At 47.5% G+C, this 24,201-nt stretch overlaps 1 protein-coding gene across 4 annotated transcripts in view; it reads right to left on the bottom strand.

Moving 5' to 3' along the window:
- CELSR2 (cadherin EGF LAG seven-pass G-type receptor 2) overlaps positions 1 to 14,240 on the bottom strand; it is a 49,476-nt gene extending 35,236 nt beyond the window's left edge. For all 4 annotated transcript variants that reach the window (XM_074188336.1, XM_074188333.1, XM_074188335.1 and 1 more), the window contains exons 1-2: positions 10,820 to 14,240; positions 38 to 685 (exon numbers count right to left, since the gene is read on the bottom strand). In XM_074188336.1, coding sequence (XP_074044437.1) covers positions 38 to 685; positions 10,820 to 14,132 — 3,961 coding nt within the window. In that variant the 5' untranslated portion in view covers positions 14,133 to 14,240. The remainder of the gene's footprint in view (positions 1 to 37; positions 686 to 10,819) is intronic.
- Between the last annotated feature and the right edge of the window lie 9,961 nt (positions 14,241 to 24,201).

Below are 24,201 nucleotides of genomic sequence, written 5' to 3'. Positions count from 1 at the left end.
ACCCACCCCCGCCCGGCGGGCATGCCCGTGCCCTCACCGGTGAAGCCCTCCCGGCAGAGGCAGGTGTAGCCGCCCTCGCGGCTGCGGCAGCGCCCGTGGGGGCCGCAGGGCCGGGAGTAGCACAGGTCCACCTCCGTCTCGCAGTAGTCCCCGGTGAAGCCGGGCGGGCAGCGGCAGCGCAGGCCGCCCACGGGGTGGATGGGCCGGAAGAGCACGGAGGCCGAGGCGATGAAGGGCGCCGACGAGTCGAAGCGCAGCACCGACACGCAGCGCATGTAGTTCTCGCAGGGCTCCCGCAGGCAGATGTTGTCGTCGAAGGGCAGCACGCGCTGCGCCGAGATGGCGGCCAGCAGGCTGCGGTTCAGGTAGAGGCGCTCCTGCAGGTCCTCCGAGGGCACGAAGGGCGGCCCGCCCGCGGGCCCCGGCGGCCGCCCCACCGACAGGCTCACGTTGAGGATGTGCGCGCCCGGCGCGTCCGTGTCCCGCTGCACGTTGAACACCACCACGTGGTCCGGCGGCGCGGCCAGCGTGGCGGCCACGCCGCGGATGAAGAGGCCCAGCAGCGGCGACAGGAAGCGCTCGGGCGACATGTCCAGCAGGCGCAGCGTGATGCTGTGCGTGAGCATCTCGTCCGTGATGATGGTGACCCGCAGCACACACTGGGCGCTCACGCTGTGCGCGCCATCTGCGGGGCGGGAGAGAGGGCGTCGTGAGCGGCGGCGCGAGGCCGGCGGGGCGGGCGGGAAGCGGAGAGCTCGCGAGGCTTGGGGAGCTCGCGAGACTTGGGGACCCCGCGAGACTCGGGGACCTCGCGAGGCTTGGGGCGAGCCCGGCTGCCCCCCCCCCCGCCCCAGCCCTCGCCACGTGCTCGTGGCGCCGCCCCTCAGGACGAGGGAATTCCCGCAAATACCGCCGTGTCTGCGCGCTCTCGCTCCTCCCTTCTCCCCTCCCCCAAGTGGCTAAGCCCGGGAGGTCCCCGGGGCCTGAGTTCAAATGCAACCTCAGACACTTGCCATTAGCTGTGTGTGACCCTGGGCCAACCGCTCAACCCCAATCACCTCGCCAAAATATAAAGACGCGCTTCGTGAGCGCTTCTGCACAGGCGCGCCAGCCCCCTGCCCTCCGCACCCGAGAGCCCCCCCTTTACTGAAGGAGCCCCTGTCCCGTGCCCAGCTGCCCTCTCCCACCCCCTCTCACAGAGCAGGCGCTCCCTGAGGCCCGGTCCTTAGGACAGGCTCCTTGGCTGGCTGCAAGAGGCCGGGCCTGCCACTGCGCGTGACCCTTGCACACTTTATAGTCTGCGGTCTCTACAACAAAAATAGTTTTTCGGGTTTTTTTTTTGCAAGACAATGGAGTTAAGCGTCACACAGCTAGATGACTAGTAAGTGTCTGAGGTCGGATTTGAACTCAGGTCCTCCTGACTCTAGGGGGGTCCTCTATCCACCGCCCTGAGAAAAGTACTTTTAAGATTTGCAAAGTGTTTTGAAGGATATTAGTTCTTTTTTTAGGGGGGGTGTTGCTGTCCATCTGCAAGCATTTATTATTACTATTTTAATTTTTTGGTTTTTGTTGGGCAGTGGGGTTAAGTGGATTGCCCAAGGTCCTACGGCTAAGAAGTATCAAGTATCTGACGTAAGATGGGAACTCAGGTCCTCCTGACTCCAGGTCTCTATTCACTGCATCACAAAGATGCTCTAGCAAGCATTTATTAAATAAAAAAATTAAATATTAAATTTATTAAGGGCTGAACCTTCGCTATTTAAATTTTACTGATGAGGAAATAGAGGCCAAAGGAGGATAACCAAATAATAGTGTTTCTTTACTGTCAAAAGTTCACAATAAGAAACACAATTTAAAAGAAAAAAAACTTCAAGGCATTGTCCCAAAAGCCTTGCTTGGGATACCAACATGATCTTCCTGCAGTTTTCTCTGATGCCCTAAACTGAAAGCTTTCTCTCTCTGCTAAGACTTTTGCAAGGGCCTGTATAAGGAAATGTCAGTTGTTATTTATTTGGCTCTGTGAATTCAACATGGGAAGGAATTCCCCTGGAGAAATCCCCCTCTGCCCGTGCAGGCGGGCACCTGCCCCTTCTGGGGAGGCCAGGAGGTGTGGGACAGAGTGGCAGTGCCAGCTCACATCAGAGCTGAGCTCTGGCCCAAGACTCCCAGAATCAGGCTGGCTTTCCAGTTATCTGTGGCACTCCCACGCTGTCTCTATTATTCCAACAGACCTTTCTCTCTTTAGCAACCCCCACTGAGGAAACTCTTGATTGATGACAAAGCTAAATGGATGGAGTCTTACCATATGATTCCTTTGAAGAAGCCAACCTTCCCAGTGCTCTTAGAATGTGATCTAATTGAATTTGTAAAAATTCCTATGTATGCCCAACTTTTCAGGAATTCATTTGCTATGGAATGGGAAGGAGTGGGACAGACTTCTTTTTCTATCTGTTTTTGGAATCTGTCTCATTTTGTGTGTATGTCGAGTCTCTCCCAGAAGACCGGACCATCCAGGGGGCAGGGACCTTATTTATCCCTTCCTTCCTCTGCATCTTCAGAAGCCCCAGGAAAGAGACAGTGGAGTCCAGGAGATTAACAGAGGTCCCAGTCTCTCCTCACTATCATCTTCACACCCCCTGCCCCCAACCCAGTCTAGGGAAGCAGGAGGGTAGGACAGAACAATGGATGATGGGCTCTAGCTTTGGAACTTCCCCCTCCCCAGGTCCCCTTCCCTCCACCCCCCTCCCAGCTCCTACAGCTGCCTGGAAGCAGGACCTCCATCCCCATGGTAACTGCCCCAACACAAAGCATTCCTTTCCTCCTGTCCTCAGGGAGCCCAGCTAGGCCCAGGCAGCTCCAACCCCACCCCAGGGAATCCAGAGTCAACCCTCCTTAGTTGGGTGGGGAAATGACCCCACCCTACACACACACACAAACACACACACACACACACACACACACACACACACACACACACACACACACACTTCTGTATGCGAGCTTTCAGAACTGGAGGGGAGGGGCCAGATGGGTGCTGTGGACCAGGTCCTTCCTTGGCACAGGATTTGAGGATAGGACCTTTGCCAAGTCTCCCCTACTTCTCCATCCCCCAAAAAGTCTTTGCAAAAGGCTTCTCTAACTGCTCTTCAGACAGACACAGGCACAGACACAGATAAAGACGTACATTGTACATTGAACTATTTAAGTCTCTTACATAAGCACACCTACTTCTGACCATAAATACATACATGCTTAACTGCACACGCTCCTGTAGCATACCGAACTTAAAGATACCTACTAGCGCATATGTATTCAGAAACACAGTCACACACTCCTAAATACATAGAAGAAATAGGGCTGCAACCTGAAAATAGAGAGATGGGTGAGAAAAAAAGGGAAAAAGAGACAGAGGGGGAGAGAAAGAGAGGGGAGAGGGTGTGTGTGTGTCAGAGAGAGAGAGACAGAGAGACAGAGAGACAGAGATAGAGAAACAGTGTATAGAGAGAGAGAGAGGAGAGAGAGACAGAGACAGAGAGAGACAGAGGGGAGAGGGGTGTGTGTGTGAGAGAGAGAGACAGAGACAGAGACAGAGAGACAGACAGAGACAGAGAGAGAGAAGACAGGGTGTATGTGAGAGATGTGTGTGATTGCATGTGAGAGGGAGAGGAGTGTGTGTGTGTGTGTGTGTGTGTGTGTGTGTGTGTGTGTGTGTGTGATAGGAGTCTGAATTGCATTGATAGGAGTTTCCTTACCCAGATACACCCCACTCCCCACCCTGCCACCTCCATCTCTCAAGTTGCATGTCCAGTCCCTATCCCTAGAACACCACTTCCTACCTCCCTTATTCAAGATCAAATTCAAAGTTCATCCCTTCCATGGGGACCTCCCTGAACCTCCAGTCAGGAATGAGCCTTTATTCCATCCCTCCCTGACTCCCATCCCCTCAAAATAAAAAGCCAGAATTGAGGAATCTAGAACCTAGAATGCCTAAATTAAAATCCTACTTCTGACTCCTATAGTCAGGATCACAAGCTATTCAAATGTGTTTCTTCATTTGTAAAATGGGGTGAATAATCCATCTAGAACCTATTTCATGGGTTTATTATGAGATGTAGATGAGATAATTTGTGGAAAGTGCTTTGCAAAGTTCAAAAGCTCAATGTAAATGTCAGTTATTAGTATTATGCATTTATCATCTATCATTCTATACCATAGTCATTATGCATTTTTGTAAGTTGTGAGTTCCATTAAGGCCAGGCCCAATCTTTGTTTCTCGATATCCATCACACTCTGCATATAAAAGGTTCTGGACACAATTTAGAAAGATCCAAAGACAATTATACAGATCCAGAGGAGACCAACCAAGATGGCAAGAGCAATGGAAGCCAGGTTCTCTATATGAATCAGCTGAAAACTATAATGTAGAGGTTGAGCAGAAGATATAGAGATAAGTTTGGATTTGAATTCTGGATTTGTTACTTATATCTGTCTGACTTTACACAAGTCTCATCTTCCTCATCTGTAAAATAGCACCTGGCAACCTGGAATCAGAAAGACCCGAGTTCAAGTCTGGTATTAGACATTTACCAACTGTGTGATTCTGGACCAGGAGATAATTTGGACCAGCCTCTAAAATTATCTGTTTGCCTCAGTTTCCTCATCTGTAACATGGGGATAATATTAGCGATCTATCTTTCAAGGTTGTTGCAAGGATCAAATGAGAAAACTGTATTTAGGTGCCTGGTTCACATATTAATGTTAGTTATTATTATTATTATTACTATCATTATCATTATTAAAATGAGCATGCTGGTCTAGCTAATCCCTTTAGGTCTAGGAAGGATTAAAGTGATAGAAGCTGCAACAGACTTGTTCTCCATGGCAAAGGAGCGGTTCTGTCCTTTAATATGGAGGACTTCATAAAAATACTCAGAAGGGTGTGACACACAGAAATGAGTGACTGAGACTGGAAGAGGAGAATCTCTGTCCTGGGTGGGACCCTAACTCAACACATAGAGATCAAGCATCTTCTAGGTGCTGGATACAAGATGAATTTAAAGCACAGTTACAAATAACTGTAATGTACAATTTGACATGATACATGAATCAGAGAGGTAAAATACAAAGCAGTCCAAGGGAAAAGTTTTTACCTCTTGATGGCAGAGTCTGTTTTCATGGAGGAGGGGGCTCCTGGGTTGGTTTTAAAAGGAAATGGGGCAGGGGAAAGGGGGAGGGAAGAAAACAACAAATGGGACCATCCAGGTCTAGAATAAGCCTGGCTAAATAATACAATAAATGCAAAGTCGTTTGTATTCCACCCTTGACCCATACATATCTTATTTGGGCTTTTGTGTAAAATTCAGCAGTTGAACTAGAGGACCCCTTAAGATCCTTATGATAATCTTGCAATAAACCAGATGCCCCACTATGGACCCTTCCTCCTTGTGATTAGCCTAACAAGACCTGATGCCCTAGTTAAGCAAACCTTGTACCCCCCCCACTTCCCACTTCTGGTACAGAAGATAAAATGCTTTCTCTGGAACCAAAGCCTTTGCTACTAATTACCCACGTGAATATGGGCTGGTCCTTCTGACTCTCTGGACCTCAATCTGTCTGGACTAAATGACCTCTAAGGGTCTTTTCAGCTCTAAATCTATGATCCTAGGCCCTCCCAGCCTCTAAATAGGCCACTCTTCCTGACCTGACATGCCTCCCTGCCTTCCTCTCCTCTAGACCAATCTATGAGCTTGTCATTGTTTCAAACCCTGCTCTAATTCACCACCTCCAGGAAACCTGGCTTGGCCCCCTCTGGCTCTGCAATCCTCCATTAAACAGCAATAAGTTCCTTGCTCATAAGCTATGGAGAGCCAGAAGATTCACATTCAAGCTCTGTGAACTTGATACTGTCAAAGCCTATAAAGGTTTGTCCAATTGAATTATTATTAATAATAGAGCTCATATTTCTTTATCACTTTTTTGCTTGTAAAGCACTTTCCTCATGACATCCAATGACATAATGATAATAACAACTCACATTTACATAATACTTCAAGCTTAGTAAACACTTGCCACAGTCCTATGAAGTAAGAAATGTATTACCCCTATTTAAAAATGAGGAAGCTGAGGCTCTTCAAGGTTAAGGGCCTTGTCTAAAGTGAGTGCTCAGTTCAGATCTGAAACATTGGTTCTCCTGATTTTAAGTCCAAAATTTTTCCACTATAGATTTTACAATCAGCCAGTCAGTCAATGATATTTCTTAAGCACTTATTATATTCTGGGTGTGCTGGAAGAAGGAAGGAAGGAAGGAAGGAAGGGAATAAGAGAGGAAGAAAGAAGGGAGGAAGAAAGGAAGGGGTGGGAGAAAAGAAGAAAGGTAGGGGAAAGAAAGAAGGAAGGAAAGGAAAGGAAAGGAAAACAGAAGGAGGGAGGAAGGAAGGGAAGGAAAGGAGGAAGGAAGGGAAGAAGAGAGGAAGAAAAAAATAAGGAAGAAGGGAGGAAGGAAAAGAGGGAAACAAGGGAAAAAGGAAGTGAAAAAAAGAAAGGAGAAAAAAAATAAACATTTATATGGTGCCTGCTATGTGCCAGACACTGTATTAAGAACTTAACAAATATTTCATTCAATCCTCCCAACAACCCTGGGAAGTAGGTGCTATCATCATTCCCACTTTACAGCTGAGGAAACTGAGGCAGATAGGTTAAGTGATCTGCCCAGGGTCATATAGCTGATAAGTGTCTAAGATTAGATTTGAACTCGGGTCTTCCTAACTCCAGACCCAGGGTTCCATCCACTTGGACACAAAGTAAATCAAGAATTCAGTCCCTGACTGGGTAGACAATGTACATACAAGATCTAAACAGTGTAAATGGAAGATAATCTCATTAGGCACTAACAGTAGGGGGACTCAATTATTTCTACTTGTTTTCATATCACTTGTGCATTTCTCAGATTTTTTTTCCACTAGATTAAGAACCCCTTAAACAAAGGGGCATTTTCTCCTCCTTCCTTATTGCCTCCAAACAGAATCCAGCTCTCAGCTATACACACAAAAGAGTTTAAGAAAGTGATTGTGTGATCACATGGCAAATAGTTGAAAAAGATTCTTTGGTGATCAATGTGTCTCCATCTCTCCCCTCTGTGGTCCAGGTGGTCGGATTTCCTCCACTCCAGAGAATGAATCTAAGGACTAGCCTCCTGCCCTGTCCCCTCCCCCATTCCATCTTGGGCATCTGTGTCTGTCTGTCCCCTTCTCCCTTGCTCCATTCCACCCTGTTGCTTCCCATCTGGTCTTCCATTTGCAACCACCTGCCCCACTCTGTTCTCTTTTCTCCTTCTTCCCTCAACCTCCCTGTTACCCCATCCACTTATCCTCCCTACTTAGGGCCCCAGAGAAGTATGGGTGTAGAAGAGAGCAGTGGGGAAATTGAGGAAAAGGGGAGAGTTAGGCTGGAAGACAGTCCGCCCCTTTACCCAGCTATCCTCCAGGAGGGATTTGTAATCCCTCATTACTCAGGGATGGCCCCAGGGCAGTGGCCATCACAGAAACCACTCCAGTCCTAAACTGTCCCTCTGCCACCTATTACAGACCTAACTTAGCCCAGAAATGCTCATTTCCAAGAGAGAAGTGGATCGGGGGCACTAAATAGGAAGTATTTCTATGTCGGAATCAAAGAGGGGAGGATGAGAGAGAGGGGAGAGAGGAGAGGGGGAGAGGGGAGAGGGGAGAGAGGAGAGGGGAGAGGGGAGAGAGGGGAGAGGGGAGAGGACCAGGGCAAGGGAGATAGGGAGAGAGACAGAGACACAAAAACAGACAGAGACAGAGAGAAAGAGGGGTGGGGGGTGGGGAGAGAGAGAGAGAGAGAGAGAGAGAGAGAGAGAGAGAGAGAGAGAGAGAGAGAGAGAGAGAGAGAGAGAAGGGAGGAGAGGGAAAGAGATGGTTCCAACTAATGGAAAATTGGTAGGACTGAAGTTGAGGCTCTGTAGGCTCCAGGGAAAATGAAAGGGAGGTAGAGAGACAAAGAGAGACAGAAAAGCAGAAGTAGGAATCTAGATAGAGAGACAAAGAGACACATGCAAAGAAACAAAGAGACCTGGAAAGAGAGACCTAGGGAGGGAGGTAGAAAAGAGAAAAAAGAAACAGAGAAAGGGAGCCAGTGATGGCAAAAGAGATAAAAGAAATTCAAATAGAATGAGACTGGAAAAACTCAAACTGAAGAAAGACAGAGAGATCCACAGCATAGGAGGGCGAGGGGGGGCTGGGAGGAGAGGAAAGCAACATGGCCAAGAGAAAGAGAAAGAAGGGGACAAAGAATAGGGGAAGAGAGACAAAGGTCTAGGGGCAGCAACTGGCTTCCCCCTCCTCAGCCTAATGCTTAACTTTGGGGTTGCCATAGTGACTGCCTCCAAGGGTCAGAGCCTAGGAGAGAGGGTGGGGTTCTGAATCTGGGGGAGGGGCAGGGGTGGGACCACAAGGCGCCTCTGAATTCCCTCCCCATTTAATTCTCTGAGAGAACCAGGGCATCACAAGGGCACGCAAGACTGGGAAAGACTGTGCCCTGGCAAGGGATAAAAGAGCCGGAGGTACCCTTCCCGGACTTGATTTTCTCTTTTTCCACCCCAGTGCACTACTGGCTCTTTGTGCTCCTGCTCCAAGGGACTAGACTCAATAACCTCCAGGATCCTTACCGACGAGCCCCAGCCCTCTGGATGCTTGCCCCTTGAGCTCAGCTCCATCCCCATAGCGTAGGGGTTCTTAATCTTTTTGGATGTCACAGATCACCTTGAGAGTTTTATTGACACCTCAGAATAATGTTTTTAAGAGCATAAAGTATATAGGGTTACGAAAGAAACCAATTCTATTGAAATATAGTTATCATTTTTTTTAAAACCTCAGTTTTAAGTTTTCACTTTAGCTTTCACTTCTTTCACTTCTCTTGAGAGTGGGGAAACTGAGGAAACAAGGAAAGCAGGAGCTCTCCCTGAGTCACTTAACTTTCCTGGGACTCAATTTCCTCACCTGCAGAATGGGGGTATTAGACAAGAAGTTCTCTAATGTTCTTTCTATCTCTTCCACTGTATGTTTAATTTCCCACTCCCAGTTATGCCCTATGTAAGTTCCCTGGCAAAACCTGGGGGGGGCATTTATACCCCCCCAAATTAGCTCCTTCCCTATACATAGCCATGGGGAAAGGTAGAAGCCTTGAGGTCACTTTTCTTTTGGCCTCTCACTTCAGGCTGGTAAGACCCCACATGTTCTACAACCCTAACCCCAATATGGATAAGCAGATGGTATACCCTTCTTCCCTAGCTATTACCGCCAAATGATTTCTCTGCATACTTCCTCCACCTTAGACTGATATCTCTCACTGGGATCTCATCTGTTCCCCATCTTAGTGTGGAAGGAGAAATCTCAGTTCTTCAGTCCCAAGACTCATCTCCCCACCAACCAAAGGTATGCTAAACATGAGGATAGTATCTAGCAGAAAGGGGTAGAATGCCCTCCACTCTGTCCCCGGGGGAGTTTGCAGGCTGTACTGCTCTGCCGGGCACCAGGAATGCCTCAGCTTGGGTTCTGGCCAGATCTCTCTCTCTCTCTCTCTCTCTCTCTCTCTCTCTCTCTCTCTCTCTCTCTCTCTCTCTCTCTCTCTCACACACACACACACACACACACACACACACAGAAAATGTCCTAAAAGGTAAGGAAGGTAGAATGTTCTAGGGATCCTTTCCTCCACACTGCTCATCCTGACCCCCTAAACTTACATTCCTTTGACCTGGGGGAGGAAGGATAGCTCTGTGGGAATCCAGCTTTCAGATGGGAGAAAGGGAAGGTTTGCCTCCCCTGGGGTGTGTGTGTGTGTGTGTGTGTGTGTGTGTGTGTGTGTAGGGGGGAGGGAGATACAGGCTCAAAGAGTCCAAGGGGCCCAGCCAGTGCCTGCCTACTTTACATCCTCTGCCCCACCAGGACCCCAAACCACAGCCCGTGACAGTGGGGTTTGTTTGGACAGAGACAATGAGCTCTGGGCTCACTTCCTGCAGTGAGCTCTGGAGGGGGGTAGCAGCCCCAGCTCTTTCAGCCTAGAGGGGAAAGAATGTACTAGACAAAGTCCCCATCAGTCTCCTGCTCAGCCTAGAGGGAGAGGAGGCCAGAAGGGGCTGGATTCTGGGGTCCTGACCTTACTGTGTTCCCCCTCCCCCCTCCACATACCCAGACCAGCTTTGGCCCTAGTTGGTGGATGAGATCACAGAAGCCTCATGGGCCAGGGGCCTGGGGGTGATGGTCAAAGTGCAGGGGTAAGTGTGGGAAGGAAACCCAGACCTTCTCTCAGCTACCGGAGACAGATTGGGCATAAGGGATAATTTAAATTTAAACCTGCCTTCATCTCTCCACCTCAACCTACCTGCCCCTCTGGAGTCTCCCTCACCAGATTTTTTTCAGTTTCTTGGCAGTTGTACCAAAGGCAAAAAAAAAAAATCTATAAACCCTACTGCCCTCCACATCAGAATAGGGCGGGAAGAAGGGAGGCAGGGGCATGCAACTGCAACAGACCAACCCAAGCTGTGGACCAGAAGACAGAAAGAATATGAGGAGCTAGTATTCCTCTGGGTGTATTCCCAGGCCAGGGTGTACTGCCCTCCACTTCCAGAGGGTCTAGCTGCCCCCTTCCCCTTACCTTACCCCAATACTGTCTTATTGCCTTCCTAGTCTCTAGACCTCTCCTCTTATCCCCAGGCCCATGCCAGGCCTGCCCCCAAACTCCCCTGAGACTTCCTCATAGCCCCTCCCAAACTCTAAGGGGACCACATTTCCCCAGTACATACCTGTCACTGACACACTCATGATGGCCTCCAGAGGTCGGTTGTTGTCCAGGGCCTTGCTCAGCCTCAGTTCCCCTGTGGAGGCGTTAAGCAGCACCAGGCTTAGCTCATTCCCACGTTCAAAGCTATAGCTCAGTGTGTCAGAGATGTCAGGGTCATGAGCTGGCACCCTGCCAATAGCACCCCCAGGGAAGCTACTGGAGCGATTCGTGACATAGTTGTTGAAGAGGATCTCAAAGTTACCCAGGACAGGTGGGTTGTCATTGCGGTCAAGGAGGCGGACATGGACAGTGGCACGGCTGACCAGTGGGGCGGAGGTGGCTTGGATTACAAGGACATACTCTGCCCGGGTCTCATAGTCCAGGTCCACCAAGGCAGTCAGCTCCCCAGAAAAGATATCTAGCTGGAAGACCTCAGGGATGTTACCTTCCACAATCTGATACATGATCTGAGCATTGGTACCCTCATCAGGGTCTGTGGCTGTGACTCGAGCCACGGCCAAACCAATCGGGCTATTCTCTTCCACAAATACATCAAACTCATCTTGTTCAAAAACAGGTGGATTGTCATTTACATCCAGTATAGTCACCATTACCTCCACTGGTGTCCGGGCTGGGGGGACTCCCTTGTCCACTGCAAATGCCCGTAGGACATACTGGGCCACATTCTCCCGGTCTAACCTCCGCAGTGTGCGCACTATGCCTGACGTGGACTCAACAATAAAGTCACCATCGCCATCATCCCCACCTTGAAAGGTGTAAAATACTCTGCCATTTAATCCAGAATCACGGTCCGTGGCTGAAATCTGTAGGACACTAGTGAAGGGTGGCACATCCTCATAGATGCTACCTTGATAGGAATCACGAAGGAACTGGGGGGCATTATCATTGACATCATTGACTAGGATTTCCAAGTATGTGGTGTCTGACTTCTGGGGAATGCCATTGTCCCGGGCAGTGATGGCCAGGGTGTAGGAAACCTGGTCCTCATAGTCCAGTTCAGCCTGGGTGGTAACAGCCCCCGTGTCTCCATCAATGCGGAACTGGGGTATACTGTCCTCCATGAAATAGGTGATTCGAGCATTCTCACCTGTGTCTTCATCTGTGGCACTGATCAAGACTACGGTGGTGCCCGGTGGCCTGTCCTCATTGACATTGACAGTATAGTGGGAACTCTGGAAGACTGGGCGGTGGGTGTTGGCATCTGTGACATTTACTACCACTTGGGCTGTATCCTGACGTGTGCCATCCGAGGCAGTGACTGCCAACACATACTGTCGCTCCAACTTGTAGTCAAGTGGCAATGCCAGGGAAACCAGCCCTCCGCCACTCTGGCTGGTGATGGAGAATCGGTTTCGAGTATTGCCGCTAGCGATCTGGTAAGTGATGACACTATGAGCATCCCGGTCCACGGCAGAAACTGTCACCACGCTGGTACCCACGGCTGCGTCTTCATTCAGGCGCACCGCATACTCTGGTTGAGTGAAGGTTGGGTTGTTGTCGTTGACGTCAAGAATGGTTACACTGACGCTGGCCGAGGCCGTTAACGGCGGTGTGCCGTGATCCCTCGCCTCGACCCCAAAACTGTAAAAGTCGACCTCTTCCCGGTCCAGCTCAGCAGCCACAGAGATCCAACCCGTACCATTATTGATGGTGAAGGGAAAGTCAGGCCCAACACCAGCCAATCGATATTCCAGACGGGCATTGTCACCTGCATCGGCATCGATGGCCTGAACATGGAGGACCAGATAGCCCAGTGGGACACTCTCTAGCACTGTAGCCTGGAAGGGAGTACTGACAAATATGGGGGCATTGTCATTGATGTCTAGGACTTGCACCGTCACCAGGCCTGAGACATTGGAGAGAGGAGGACGGCCCCCATCCTGGGCCCGAATCCGGAGGGTGTATTCCTTGGCCGTCTCATAGTCAAGGGGGCTCACGACATCCAATGCCCCTGTCTGGGCGTCCAAGTAAAACTGGCCACGGGCGTTGCCACTCATGATACTGTAGTGGACCAGAGCGTTGCTGCCTTTGTCACGGTCTGTGGCTGTGACCCGAAGCACAGGGGCACCCGGGGTCACGTCTTCCCTCACCTGCACCACATAGCGCTTCTCGCTGAACTGTGGAGCATTATCATTGTCATCCTCCACAGATAGACACACGGCCGCCGTGGCACTCCGGGGACCGGGATCCCGGCCCTGATCACTCGCTTCCACAGTCAGCTGGTACGATTCCACAGTCTCTCGGTCCACAGGTCCCCGGGTGCGAATCACCCCAGAACGAGGATCGATCTCAAAGACCTCAGGGGGGCTGCCACCAGGCCCCTCCACCAGACGATAGAGGATGTTGGCATTGGGAGGGGCATCACCATCTGTGGCTCGAACTGTTAGTACCTCATAGCCCACCTCCAGGTTCTCCCTCAAGCTCTCTTTGTACTCAGATTGCTCAAAAACAGGGTTGTGGTCATTGGTGTCAGTCACCGTGATGGTCAGTGTGGCCAGGGCACTTCGCCGAGGTGTGCCATGGTCCTGGGCAGTGACCCTGAAGACGTGGGTGCTCTTGGTCTCCCTGTCCAGTTCTTCAGCAGTAGTCACAGCTCCAGTGACTGGGTCCAAGGAGAAGAACTGATTGGATCTGCTATCAAAGAGGGCATCCATGGTATACTCTAGCCGTCCTGCTTCGCCTTCATCGGGGTCCACAGCCCTCAGTGATGCCACCGGTGTGCCCACCGGCTGGTTCTCAGGCACAGTGGCCTGATAGACAGGTGACTGGAACTGGGGGGCTGTGTTCACATTGCGTTTCCTTCGACTTCCTGGGAGCTCCCCGGCCATCCACTTCTCCACCCAGTGCCCCTGGGTCCATGCCAGCTTACAGAGCTGGCACCGCAGCTGCGGTACCGGGATACACTCGTGCCCCGGGGGCAGGGTGAGCCTGCCCTGTGGGGAGATGCGGCCTAGGGCGCCCAGCAGGCGGCAGCTCCAGGGGCAGCCTGGGGGGGCTGGGGGCAGGGGAATAGCAGTCCCGGGCTGCGGGCACCAGGCCCTCGTCAAGCTATCCAGGGGCACCAGGCGGCTGCTGAGCTCCGGCCCCCCGGCCCGGCAGCGGCCGACGTGCAGCCAGTGGCCCTCGGTCCCGGCCGGGCAGACCCAGAGCTGGGGGGTGCAGCGAGCCGCGGAGCCCGGCTCCAGGGCTTCCAGGGAGCGGCAGGGCGCCGCGGCCAGGGCACTGCCCGGGCCCGGCGGGAGCAGCAGCAGCGGCAGCAGCAGCGGCGGCAGCAGCAGCGGCGGGAGGGGGGCGCGGGCGGCCCGGCCCCGCATCTCTCCCTCCTCCCGGCCGGCCGGGTCAGCGGCTCCTCCCGGCCCCGCCGCGCCGCATGCCCGGGCCGGGGGCACCTGATGGCCGGGACCTTCCCGTGCGCTCCCCCCCGGGGCCCGGGCCTCAGCCGAGCTCCCGCGCCCTCGAGTTTCCCGGCTCCCCGCCCCGCCGCGGCGCCCCGCAACCGCCCCGGACCCCTCCCGCGCCCCCCCTCAGAGCCACCCTCCGAGGGGGTCCGCCTCCGGCCCGCCCTCCTCTCCTGGCCCCCCGCTCTGTCCCCGAAACTCCCACCTGCCTCCCCGGCTCTCACCTGCGCCTCCCGGGCTCTCCCGCAGGGCTCCCGTCCCCCCGCGCCCCGGACCCCCGCGAGCTCCCCCACACCGCCGCAGCTCCGGCTCGGTCCCTGCGCACCCCCTCCGCCTTCCCCCTCCCCCTCCGAGCCTGCCCAGGGCTACTCCATCGCCCACCTGCGCCTCCCGCTCGCCCCCCGGGCCCCCGGAGCGCCGGCCCCGCGCCCCTCGCGCCCCCTGCGGCCCCGGCCGGCTCTCCGCTGGCCCGCGCCCCCCGCGCTCGCCTCGCCTCCCCGGCGGTGAGCTCTGCAGAGCCGCGGCGGCTGCGGGCGGCTCATTACCATAGACCTGCTCCGCTCCTAGGCGACTCTTAAAGCGGCGACGCCAGGCCCGAGCGGGCTAAAGTGGGCCCACCCCAACCCGAGCTCCCGGCCCACTCCCCCTCCTCTCCAGCTGCAGCCCCGGGCCCCTGCCCCGTGGCCGAGGTCCTGATGCCGGACCCCGGACCCCGCTCCTCCGACCGTTTCCTTTGTCTGGGCCACCTTCGCAGGCTCCCTCGGCGGCTACGGAGACTTTAACAAAGAGGCGAGGCCCAGGGCTAAGCCTAATAACCCGAATGGCACAGCGCTGAATCTGGAAAGCCTTTTTACATTTTCACAACATTTCGAACTTAGCATTGGTCTCAGCAAAGTCACCCTCGGGCACACCGCTACCGATTTTTGCTTCTAAAGAACACTTCTGTCATCCTGCCCATCAAGCCCTCAGGCGCAGTGGGGACACTGGCTCTCCATTGAAGAGAGGGCCCGTGCCCAAGCCTTAGAAGAACTCTCCTCTCCGGACCTGCACAGAATGACCTTCAGAAACCCCGAATCTGACAAAGGCTCTAGAACCTGGAGAAGGACTGGGAAGAGCCTGGGAGCATGGAATTCTAATCTCACCAGACCACTAAGTGGCTCCAAGATCCTGGGCCTAGGCGTTGGCTGAAGATCTCTAAGTCCTCTGATCTCTGATCTGGGTTCTATGTGTGTGACTTTAGACAAATGACTTTCCCTCTCCAGGATTTTGCTTGCATAACCCGTCAAATGAAGGACTGGCCCTGTGATTTCATTGACTTAAGGCAATATTGGTTGGCTCCGAAGTGGATCAATTCCTTCTCTGCAACTTATTGTCTTAGTCGTCCCAAATACCAATGGACAGACAAAGGGACTTGACCAGAGTCTGCCAGTATATGTCAGAGGCGGGAACCTCTGGACCCCAGGGTTCACAGATGGGATTTGAACGCCGACCTTCTGGACTCAGAGGCCAGTTCTCTATTTAGTACCTTCTCTACCTCTTATTATGAAGAATTTTTCAACAGTGAAAGATGCAAGGTGAAGAAGTTGAATAAATGTGTTCAGTTGCTAAAATTTTGAATTTTGGAGTAGAAAGAAAGCAATTTGTTCAATCTCCTTTTACAGAAAAGAAAACCAAGATCTCAAGGAATTAGCTTACTCAAGATCACCCCACTTGTTAGAAATAAAGTCAAAACTCTGGATTCCCAATCTGGGGCTCTTTCTACCTGGAGATGGAATTGTGGGAACTGTTCTTGTATTAGGCCCTGAGCCCCCAGCACTTGCCTCAGTCCCCAAAATGCATTGCCTTTGTTAGAATACCTTGAGAAACAAGATTATTTCTAGGATGAGTCAAAGGCAATCCTATCTGCTGCACAAGTATAACTACATCAAATTGCTTGCCATCTTAAGGAGGGGGTACAGGAAGGGGGGAAAGAGAATTTGGAAATTGGAACTCAAAAATTAAAAAAAATGTTAAGAAATTTTACATGTATTTGGAAAAAAATATTAAAAAGTAAAAAAAAAAAACAAAGAATAGTTCTTTCTTCAGGCAGATGGGCAGACCAAATGACCTCTGCAGAATCACAGAACTTCTGAGCTAGACAGATTACTACAGACCATCCATCTAGTCTAACTTCTCATTATTTTTCTTCACTGAGGCCTAGAGAATGACTTGCCCAAGTTCACACAGCTAGAGAACCGCAGAGCAGGGACTGTAGTCCAGCTTACTTCCTAGTCTGGGGCTTTCCCAGTACAACAGAACCCTGTTCTATTAGGGTTCTTTTGATTCTGTTATTTGGAAAGATTTGGGGGTTGCATGGGCACTCTGCCCCTCACCTACTAGCCATATGTGATACAGAAAAGGCTAGGAAATTATACCATCTGTTAATTATCCCTTGAATGGAGGTTGGGTAATTAAGACTTTCTTTTTCAACAAGGTCCCAACCAAACACATGGTAGAACTGTGGCTCTCAATTTATTTTTCTCCCTTTGTGTCTAAAAATAATCTGCTTGGGTGGGAGAGAACAGAAACCCAGAGGAAATTGTGGGGCTGAGAGAATGACAGGCCTGGCTTCTGGCCATAGAATATGGTTTCAGAGTTTATGTATGAAGGGGGTTGGTGCCAGGTAGCTATGGGCCTCTGCCCTGGCTGGAGGGAGATTGGGGAGTAAGGAGAAAAGGTAAAGAGGGAAGAGAGACTGGAATGAGTCATCTTTCTGAAAGGGCTGTCAGAGAGTAGACAGGCAGGCACCTTTGGCCTTGGAGAGACAGAGTTGGGACTCTTCTCCAGCTCCAGGGAGTGACACTTCCCTGGTACTTTCTTCTCCTGATCTCCATGCATGTTCTGAAAATAGTTATTAATCCCCTACCCATCCCCCCAGGGGCAGAGACAGGTTGAGCAGCTCACCCTCAGCCCTAGGGTGAGTCAACCCTGCCTCTCCCCAGTGCCATCCCCCTCACCCCCCTATTCTTAAGAAATCCTTCTATCTCTTAATACAAGAACAATTCCCAGTCTTTGTAAGTTATCTAAAGTCTCCAAACAACCACAAGCTCTGTCCTTTCCCTTTTCCCCCCTCTCCCTTCTCCCTTGAGGGAAAGACTATACCCATGAAGCTTAGACAATCCTTTCCCCTGTCCCTAATGGTTAAAGTGAGGGAAAGGGGAAGTGGGACTGGCAGGATAGGTCAATGAAGAGAATGGAGGGTCATATTTCTTATGATGAAGATTTTACTGAGTTAAAAAAAGACTAGAATTAAATTGAGAATCCATTGATTGAAGAAGAAAGCAAATTGTGGCATGTGACAGTAATGGAATATTGTTTTCAGATTGAAGAAGAAAGCAAATTGTGGCATGTGACAGTAATGGAATATTGTTTTCAAATATGAAAAATGCAGAGAAATTTAGGAAGACTTCTATGAATGGATACAGATTGAAGCAAGCAGAACCAGGGGAGCAATTTAGACAATGAGTGAAGTAATAATATAAAAGAAAACCATCAGAATCAACATTAATTCAAGGACCAATCTTGACTTCAGAGTGCTCACTGCAAGCTATCTCCCTCAGACATGACCAAAGTATTGGCTTATTTTATCTATTTAATTGTGAGGAAAGAAGGGTTTTTATATGTGTAGGGGGGAAAGGAAGGGGGGGTTCATTGTACTGGCTTTGTGGGAACAAAAGTCACCAATAAAACATTGATTTAATCTTTTTGCTGAGAATATATTATATGAATAGTTCTGTGTGACACAACAATGAAGATACAGAAAAGTATTATTTCATCCCCACCCCTCCTCCACCAACCTCACTATCCCCTCAGATTACTTTGTATTTACTTTCTATATAGCTGAAAGCTACTTTATCTGTATATATTGTATCCTCCAGTAACATGCAAGCTTCTTGATGGCAGAGACCTCATTTCATTTTTTTATCTTTGTATTTTTTAATCACATGACACGGCATCTGATACACAATAACTGTGTGACTAGACAAATTACTTAACTTCTCAGTTTCCCTAAGAACTCTACAAGTCTAAAGGTTGCAGGATAGTAGCTGGCCTACTCTAGCAGAGGGAGTTGCCCCACTAAGAGATTGCTTTGCCAATGAAAGCTTAGATCTGGAGTAAAATCAAAACCAAAATGGAGCTACCATGATAGAAAGATGCCTTTAAGATGGCATTTTTGGGTTACCAGTAAATTAATGTTTTGTTGCTTTTGTTTTGTATTCAAGAAACTAAATAAACACAGTGGGATCCTGTCTTTTCTGCACCTATTAATTGTGGACCTGGAAAGGTCTCTCTGTTATAGGCTATCATCTGGGAAAGCCTACTTATTCCTTTCTTATACTTTCATCAAGCAGCTCATCATTATACATGTAGATTAATCCCATAAAGATGTTGTAGAAATGAGAAAGTAAGCTTGTATTATTTTCTTAATCACTTTTACCTGGTAATCTTCAAAGCTATTATTTTTCCAAATTACTTGGCATCTTCCTCCTTTTCCAACATCTTAAGAATCCTCATTGCCCTTAGAATTCCGTCATTTCCAGCAATGCCTCCCTTTTGTACACTTGATCTAGTCCAGCTGTTTTCCCAACTTTGTTTTATTTCATAATATTTTTGTTTCTTCAAGTAATGCATCAGGAATCATGATGTTAGTGATCAAATGTATTGGTTCCACAGGCACTGATAGAAAAGAGTTGAAAATTTGTTACAGAAATCTTGATGTTTTCCCAATTTTTTGGCTGTTGGTTTTCCTCCTATTTTCAGCCTTAGGTGTTCTTGTGATGATCTGACTTCATTGGTTTCTCACCAAGTATTCTTTAAATGTGTGTTTTTCCTTCTATTTCATCTCATTGGTTTATTAGGTAGTGCTGCTAATAATCTCCCACCATCCTCCCCCATAAGATTTTACAAATGAGTTTATTTTCTAAACCAACACTGCCCTTGGCTGACAGATTTCTTTGCTGGGCAAGATCAACTATTTGCAGCTAAAGCAGTTCCTAGGTTCCTGGAAATCTCATTTAGATGACTCACTTGTGTTTATTAAACTTCTTTAAGAAGTAGCAATAATCTGTTTTAATATCTGTCCTTTCATCCACTTCCTATTTTTCCAGGTCAATAGCTTGTTTAAATAGGTCAGGTCAGAGTTAGTCCAACTGAACTGCCTATCTTCTTATTTTTACTCTTTTTTAAAAATTTGGTATTGGTTTTGATTTTTATTCTAAGCAAGTCAATAATTATCTGATTGTATGCAAACAATAATTGTCTGATTGTACACCAATAACTGATTTGAAAATGATTCCCTCAGCAGTAGCGTTATTTATTGCCTGTCTCATAGAATCCAAACAATTTCATTTCTTAGTTATTTTAGTTGGTGCTAATGAAGTCCATGGTCTCCTGTCTCCCTTTGTGAAGAAAGTAGCCTTGATTTATAGACATCAGGCTTTTGTATGCTCTTGGGCCTCTCTCATTTCTTACTCCTCAATTATTGTTTTACTATTTATGAATCTACTTACCTATCTATTTATCTACCTACATATACATATATATGCACATACATATAAACACACCCATAAATACATACATTATATTTTTATACTTTTTTGTCATCTTCCTTTATGCCCACCCTTGCATTGATGTCACCAAGGCAGCTAGGTGGCAGAGGGGATGAGCACTGGGCCTAGAAACAGGAAAACTTATCTTCCTGTGTTCAGATCTGGACTCAGAAACTCACTAGCTGTATGACCCTGGTCAAATCATTTAACCCTATTTGCCTCAGTTTCTCATCTGTAAACTGAGCTGGATAAGGAAAAGGCAAATCACTCCTGTATTTTTGCCAAGAAAACACAAAATGGTATCCCAAAGAGTTGGACATGCCTGACAAACAATTCAACAACACAAAGTATATGTTGATTTAATTTAAAGGTCTTATTGAGTTCCTCATATAATTTGTCTTCTTTTGTATCCTCTGTAACAGATGTTGGAAAATAAGCCCAAATTATCTTCTTTCTGATCTTTTTACACAGTCTTCACATAGGCATTGCAAATATCTCATGAAATGATGTTCTTATTGGCTTCAAATGGAAGATAAAACCATTTCCACAAGTTCCTTTATAGGCATCTCCAAGGACAAGCTCTGAGCTATCCTTCTATAAGTGGCAACTTACTTTGTCTTCCAGTTTCATCTATGGCAAGTATGTTGGAATGGATAAGATATATTTCTTTCAGTAGCATACTACACATTGTTACCTAGATAAGGATTTCATGTTTAGAGTATTGTTAGTATTGATAGTTGGTCTTTAAAAAAATCATGATTCTTAGCAACTTCTGCCCACTTTTTCCACTGCCCACCTTTTGTCACTGCAAAAAAAACAGGAAGTTAAGTAGAACAGAAGTCCATTTTTGGCTTTGTCTCCTAGGTTGCTATAGTCAAGGACTTCATCACCAAGTGGCTACTGTCTTGGGGACAAACCTCTTAGTCCTTAGGCTAAGCTGGTCCTTGGAAAGCAGACATAGCCAGCTGCTGGGCTTATACCTGAAGTCTTTTTTTTTTTTTGATTTTTCAAGGCAATGGGGTTAAGTGGCTTGCCCAAGGCCACACAGCTAGGTAAGTATTAAGTGTCTGAGGTTGGATTTGAACCCAGGTACTCCTGACTCCAAGGCAGGTGCTCTATCCACTGCACCACCTAGCCACCTGGCGCCACCTAGCCACCCCACCTGAAGTCTTTCCGGTGAGATAGAACCTGCTAGGACTTGCATTCCATTAACATAGCCTTTGTAAACCTAGGGTCACCCCTAGCCCATTGGGAGGTATCAGAACAAGCATTCTGGAAGCTGAATAATTACTATGACTTATATAAATATGCATTGCTATTTTAGCTGTTTACAGATGCTATTATGCTTAGTAAAACACAAATTCATTTTCATGTGTTACTGAATTTATGGGATGCAATCTGTGATTCCATTTATATGGAGAATTCATGGTGAGGAATCTCCCCCTCTCATGTGGATCAGTTAAGTGTTCTGATACTTAAGAGTCTTAAAGCCTAGTGGGGGGGGGCATGGAGAAATTAAGGGATTTGCCCAGGAACTGCCAGTCATCATATGTCAGAGGAAAGACTGAATCCAGGTCATCCTTATTCTGAGGACACCCACTATTCACTCTGGCAGGAGACAGACTGTGGTATATGATATTAGTATATGGTATATGTGGTAAGCAGATCTGGTTATCTAGTATGTAGAATGTAAGAGGACTAATGTGAGAGAAATCAGACATCGTAAATCATAGATAGGCTAGAATTGCTAAGGGCTTTAAGTATTAGAACAGGGAAAATTTTATTTTTATTCAATAGGGAATGGGGAGCTACTAAAATTTCTTGAGCAGTAGCAGTTAAATGGGACTGTTAGGCCTATGTTTCAGGAATATCAGCTTGACATCTGTGTAGAAAATGCATTGTAAAGAGGAAAGGCTCGAGGCATAGAGATCATTTACAAGATTGTTGCAAAAGTCAGGTGAGAAGTAAAGAGAGCCTAAACTAAAATAGTAGCCATGGGAATGAATGGAGAGAAGGGAAGAGATATGATAAAAAAAAATCAAAACAGAATGAACAAGCCTTGGCAACTGGTTAGAATGGGGAATGAGAGTAGGGAAGAGCTGTGAATGATGGGAAGACTGGTGGTAATTTCAATTGGAAAGTTAGAAAGAAGAGGATTTAGGGGAAAAGAGTCCCATTTTGGCTTTGTGCAGTTGCTACCATTTTCACATCTTTTCTCTTAGTGGTTTTGCCAGCCAACTCCTTCAGGAACAGAAGCCCTGTGGTCCCTGTAGTCTTCATGGCTCTAGGAAAGTGGTTGCCATATAGCAGATTTTCCATGGTAAACATTTCTGCTAATGATCAATCAGTGGGTCAACAAGCATTTATTAAGCCCAATTACTGTACTAAACATCGGAAATACAAAGGCAAAAGACAGATCTCATAGTTCCGTGGCAGAGATAATATTCTAATAACTATGTACAAACACCCTATATAGTCCTTTACTGAAGTAAGCAATAGAAGGAAGGAGTTAGAATTTAAAGGGGATCAGGAAAGAGCTCTCTTTTTTATTTTTCAATTACATGCAAAGATAGTTTTCAACATTCATCTTTTTGTAAATTTTTGAATTTCACATTTTTCTACCCTTCTCCCTTCCCTCTCCCTCCTACCCATGGCAGTAAACAATCTGGTATAAGTTGTACATGAACAATCAAGTTTAACATATTTCCATTTCAATCATATTGTGAAAGAGGAATTAGAACTAAGGAGAAAAAAATTATTAAGAAAGAAAAAAACATAAAAGAAATTAGGAAAGATTTCTTGCAGATTGTGTGATTTTGGTTGGAGACTTGAGGGAGGCCAGGGAAGACAGAAGGTAGAGATATGGAGGAAGAGAATTTCAGATATGAATAACAGTCAGGAAAATTATCCAGCCAGAAAATGGGAATGTTTTAAGGAATGGTTAGGAGGTTAATATCACTGGCTCATATAGTACCTGGGATGAGTAAGGTATAAAAAGATTGGAAAGGAGTGTATGGGGTGGGAAGAATGGCACCAGGTTGTGAAAGACTTTGAAAACTGAACAGAAGATTCTAGATTTGATTCTGGAGGTAATAGGGAGTCATTGGTGTTTATTGAATGGAAGGTTTGTATGTGTGTATGTATATGTGTGTGTGTGTGTGTATGTGTCTGTCTGTCTGTATTTATGTATGTGTGTGTATGTGTGACATAAGCTTCACTTTAAGAAGATCAGTTTCAAAGCTCAGTGAAGAATGGATTCCAGTGCACAGAGACTTGAGGGACAGGGAGACCAATTACCAGGCCTAATAGTGCAGTCATGAGGTGATCAGGACTTACACTAGGCCAGTGGTGGTAACAGAGGACAGTAGTAGGGTGAGCTTATATGAGAGATGTTACGAAGGTGACTTTGAAACATATTGGACATGAGAGGTGAAAAAGTGGGGAGAAGAGGTTGAGAACCGGAATGACTGGGAGAACAGTGGTATCCTTGGAGGAAACAGGGTAGTTCAGAAGAGGGGAGAATTTGAGGGGAAGCATAAAAAGATCAGTTTTGGTCACAATGAATTTAAAATATTCTTGGATCATTCGTTTCAAGATATTCAGTAAACTGAGAGATATGAGACTGGAGGTCAGAAGAAAGGTTAGGGTCTGGTTCAAAATGTTAGAACAATCTTTGATTTACTTTTGAATCCTATCAGATCCTGTTGTTTCTACCTCTACAAAATCTTATATATCTACTCCATTTTTCCATTTCCATTTCCATTTCCATTTCTTCTACTACTCCAGTCCAAGTTCTTAATATGCAACCAATAGCTGATGTTGTTCTGAATAAAATGACCTTGTGATTTGTATTATTACAATGAGCCTCTTATCTTGTTTCCTCATTTCCAGTCCCATCACTATCTCCAAACCATCTTACATATAGCATTCAGCTCTGATCATGTTACTCCCTAGCTCAAAAACCTTCTATGGTTCCAGGTTGCCTATAGGATAAAATACAAACTTTTCAGTCTGTTATTCAAGGCTCAATCATATTGCTTCAATTTGTCTTTCTGGATCTCTTCTCCATTTTATATATTATTCAGCTAAAACAATGATCAAAAGGAATTATTCATAAATTTATTCAAAAGAAATAACCTTACTTAAACTCCAATGTCTTTCTTTAGTTTTAGGTTTTAATAACTTAAAACTGAACTAAGACTTTTGGTCTTATATACAGTGCTACTTTGGGACTCCCCCCCCCCCCACATACAGTACTAATTTTCCATCAGAGTTGTTTCACTTAAACATCTATATTATTGATAAATAAGGAAAAATGAAGTCAGAAAGAATAGACAAACTCTATGATTGGATCTTTAATAACAAATGAAAAGTTCAGAAACCATGGAAAATTTTTG

This window comes from Macrotis lagotis, chromosome 5 (assembly GCF_037893015.1).
Source record: "Macrotis lagotis isolate mMagLag1 chromosome 5, bilby.v1.9.chrom.fasta, whole genome shotgun sequence".
Taxonomy (NCBI): Eukaryota; Metazoa; Chordata; class Mammalia; order Peramelemorphia; family Peramelidae; genus Macrotis; species Macrotis lagotis.
Note: the sequence above shows the minus strand (reverse complement) of the source record. Positions and strands in the feature narration are given on the sequence as shown.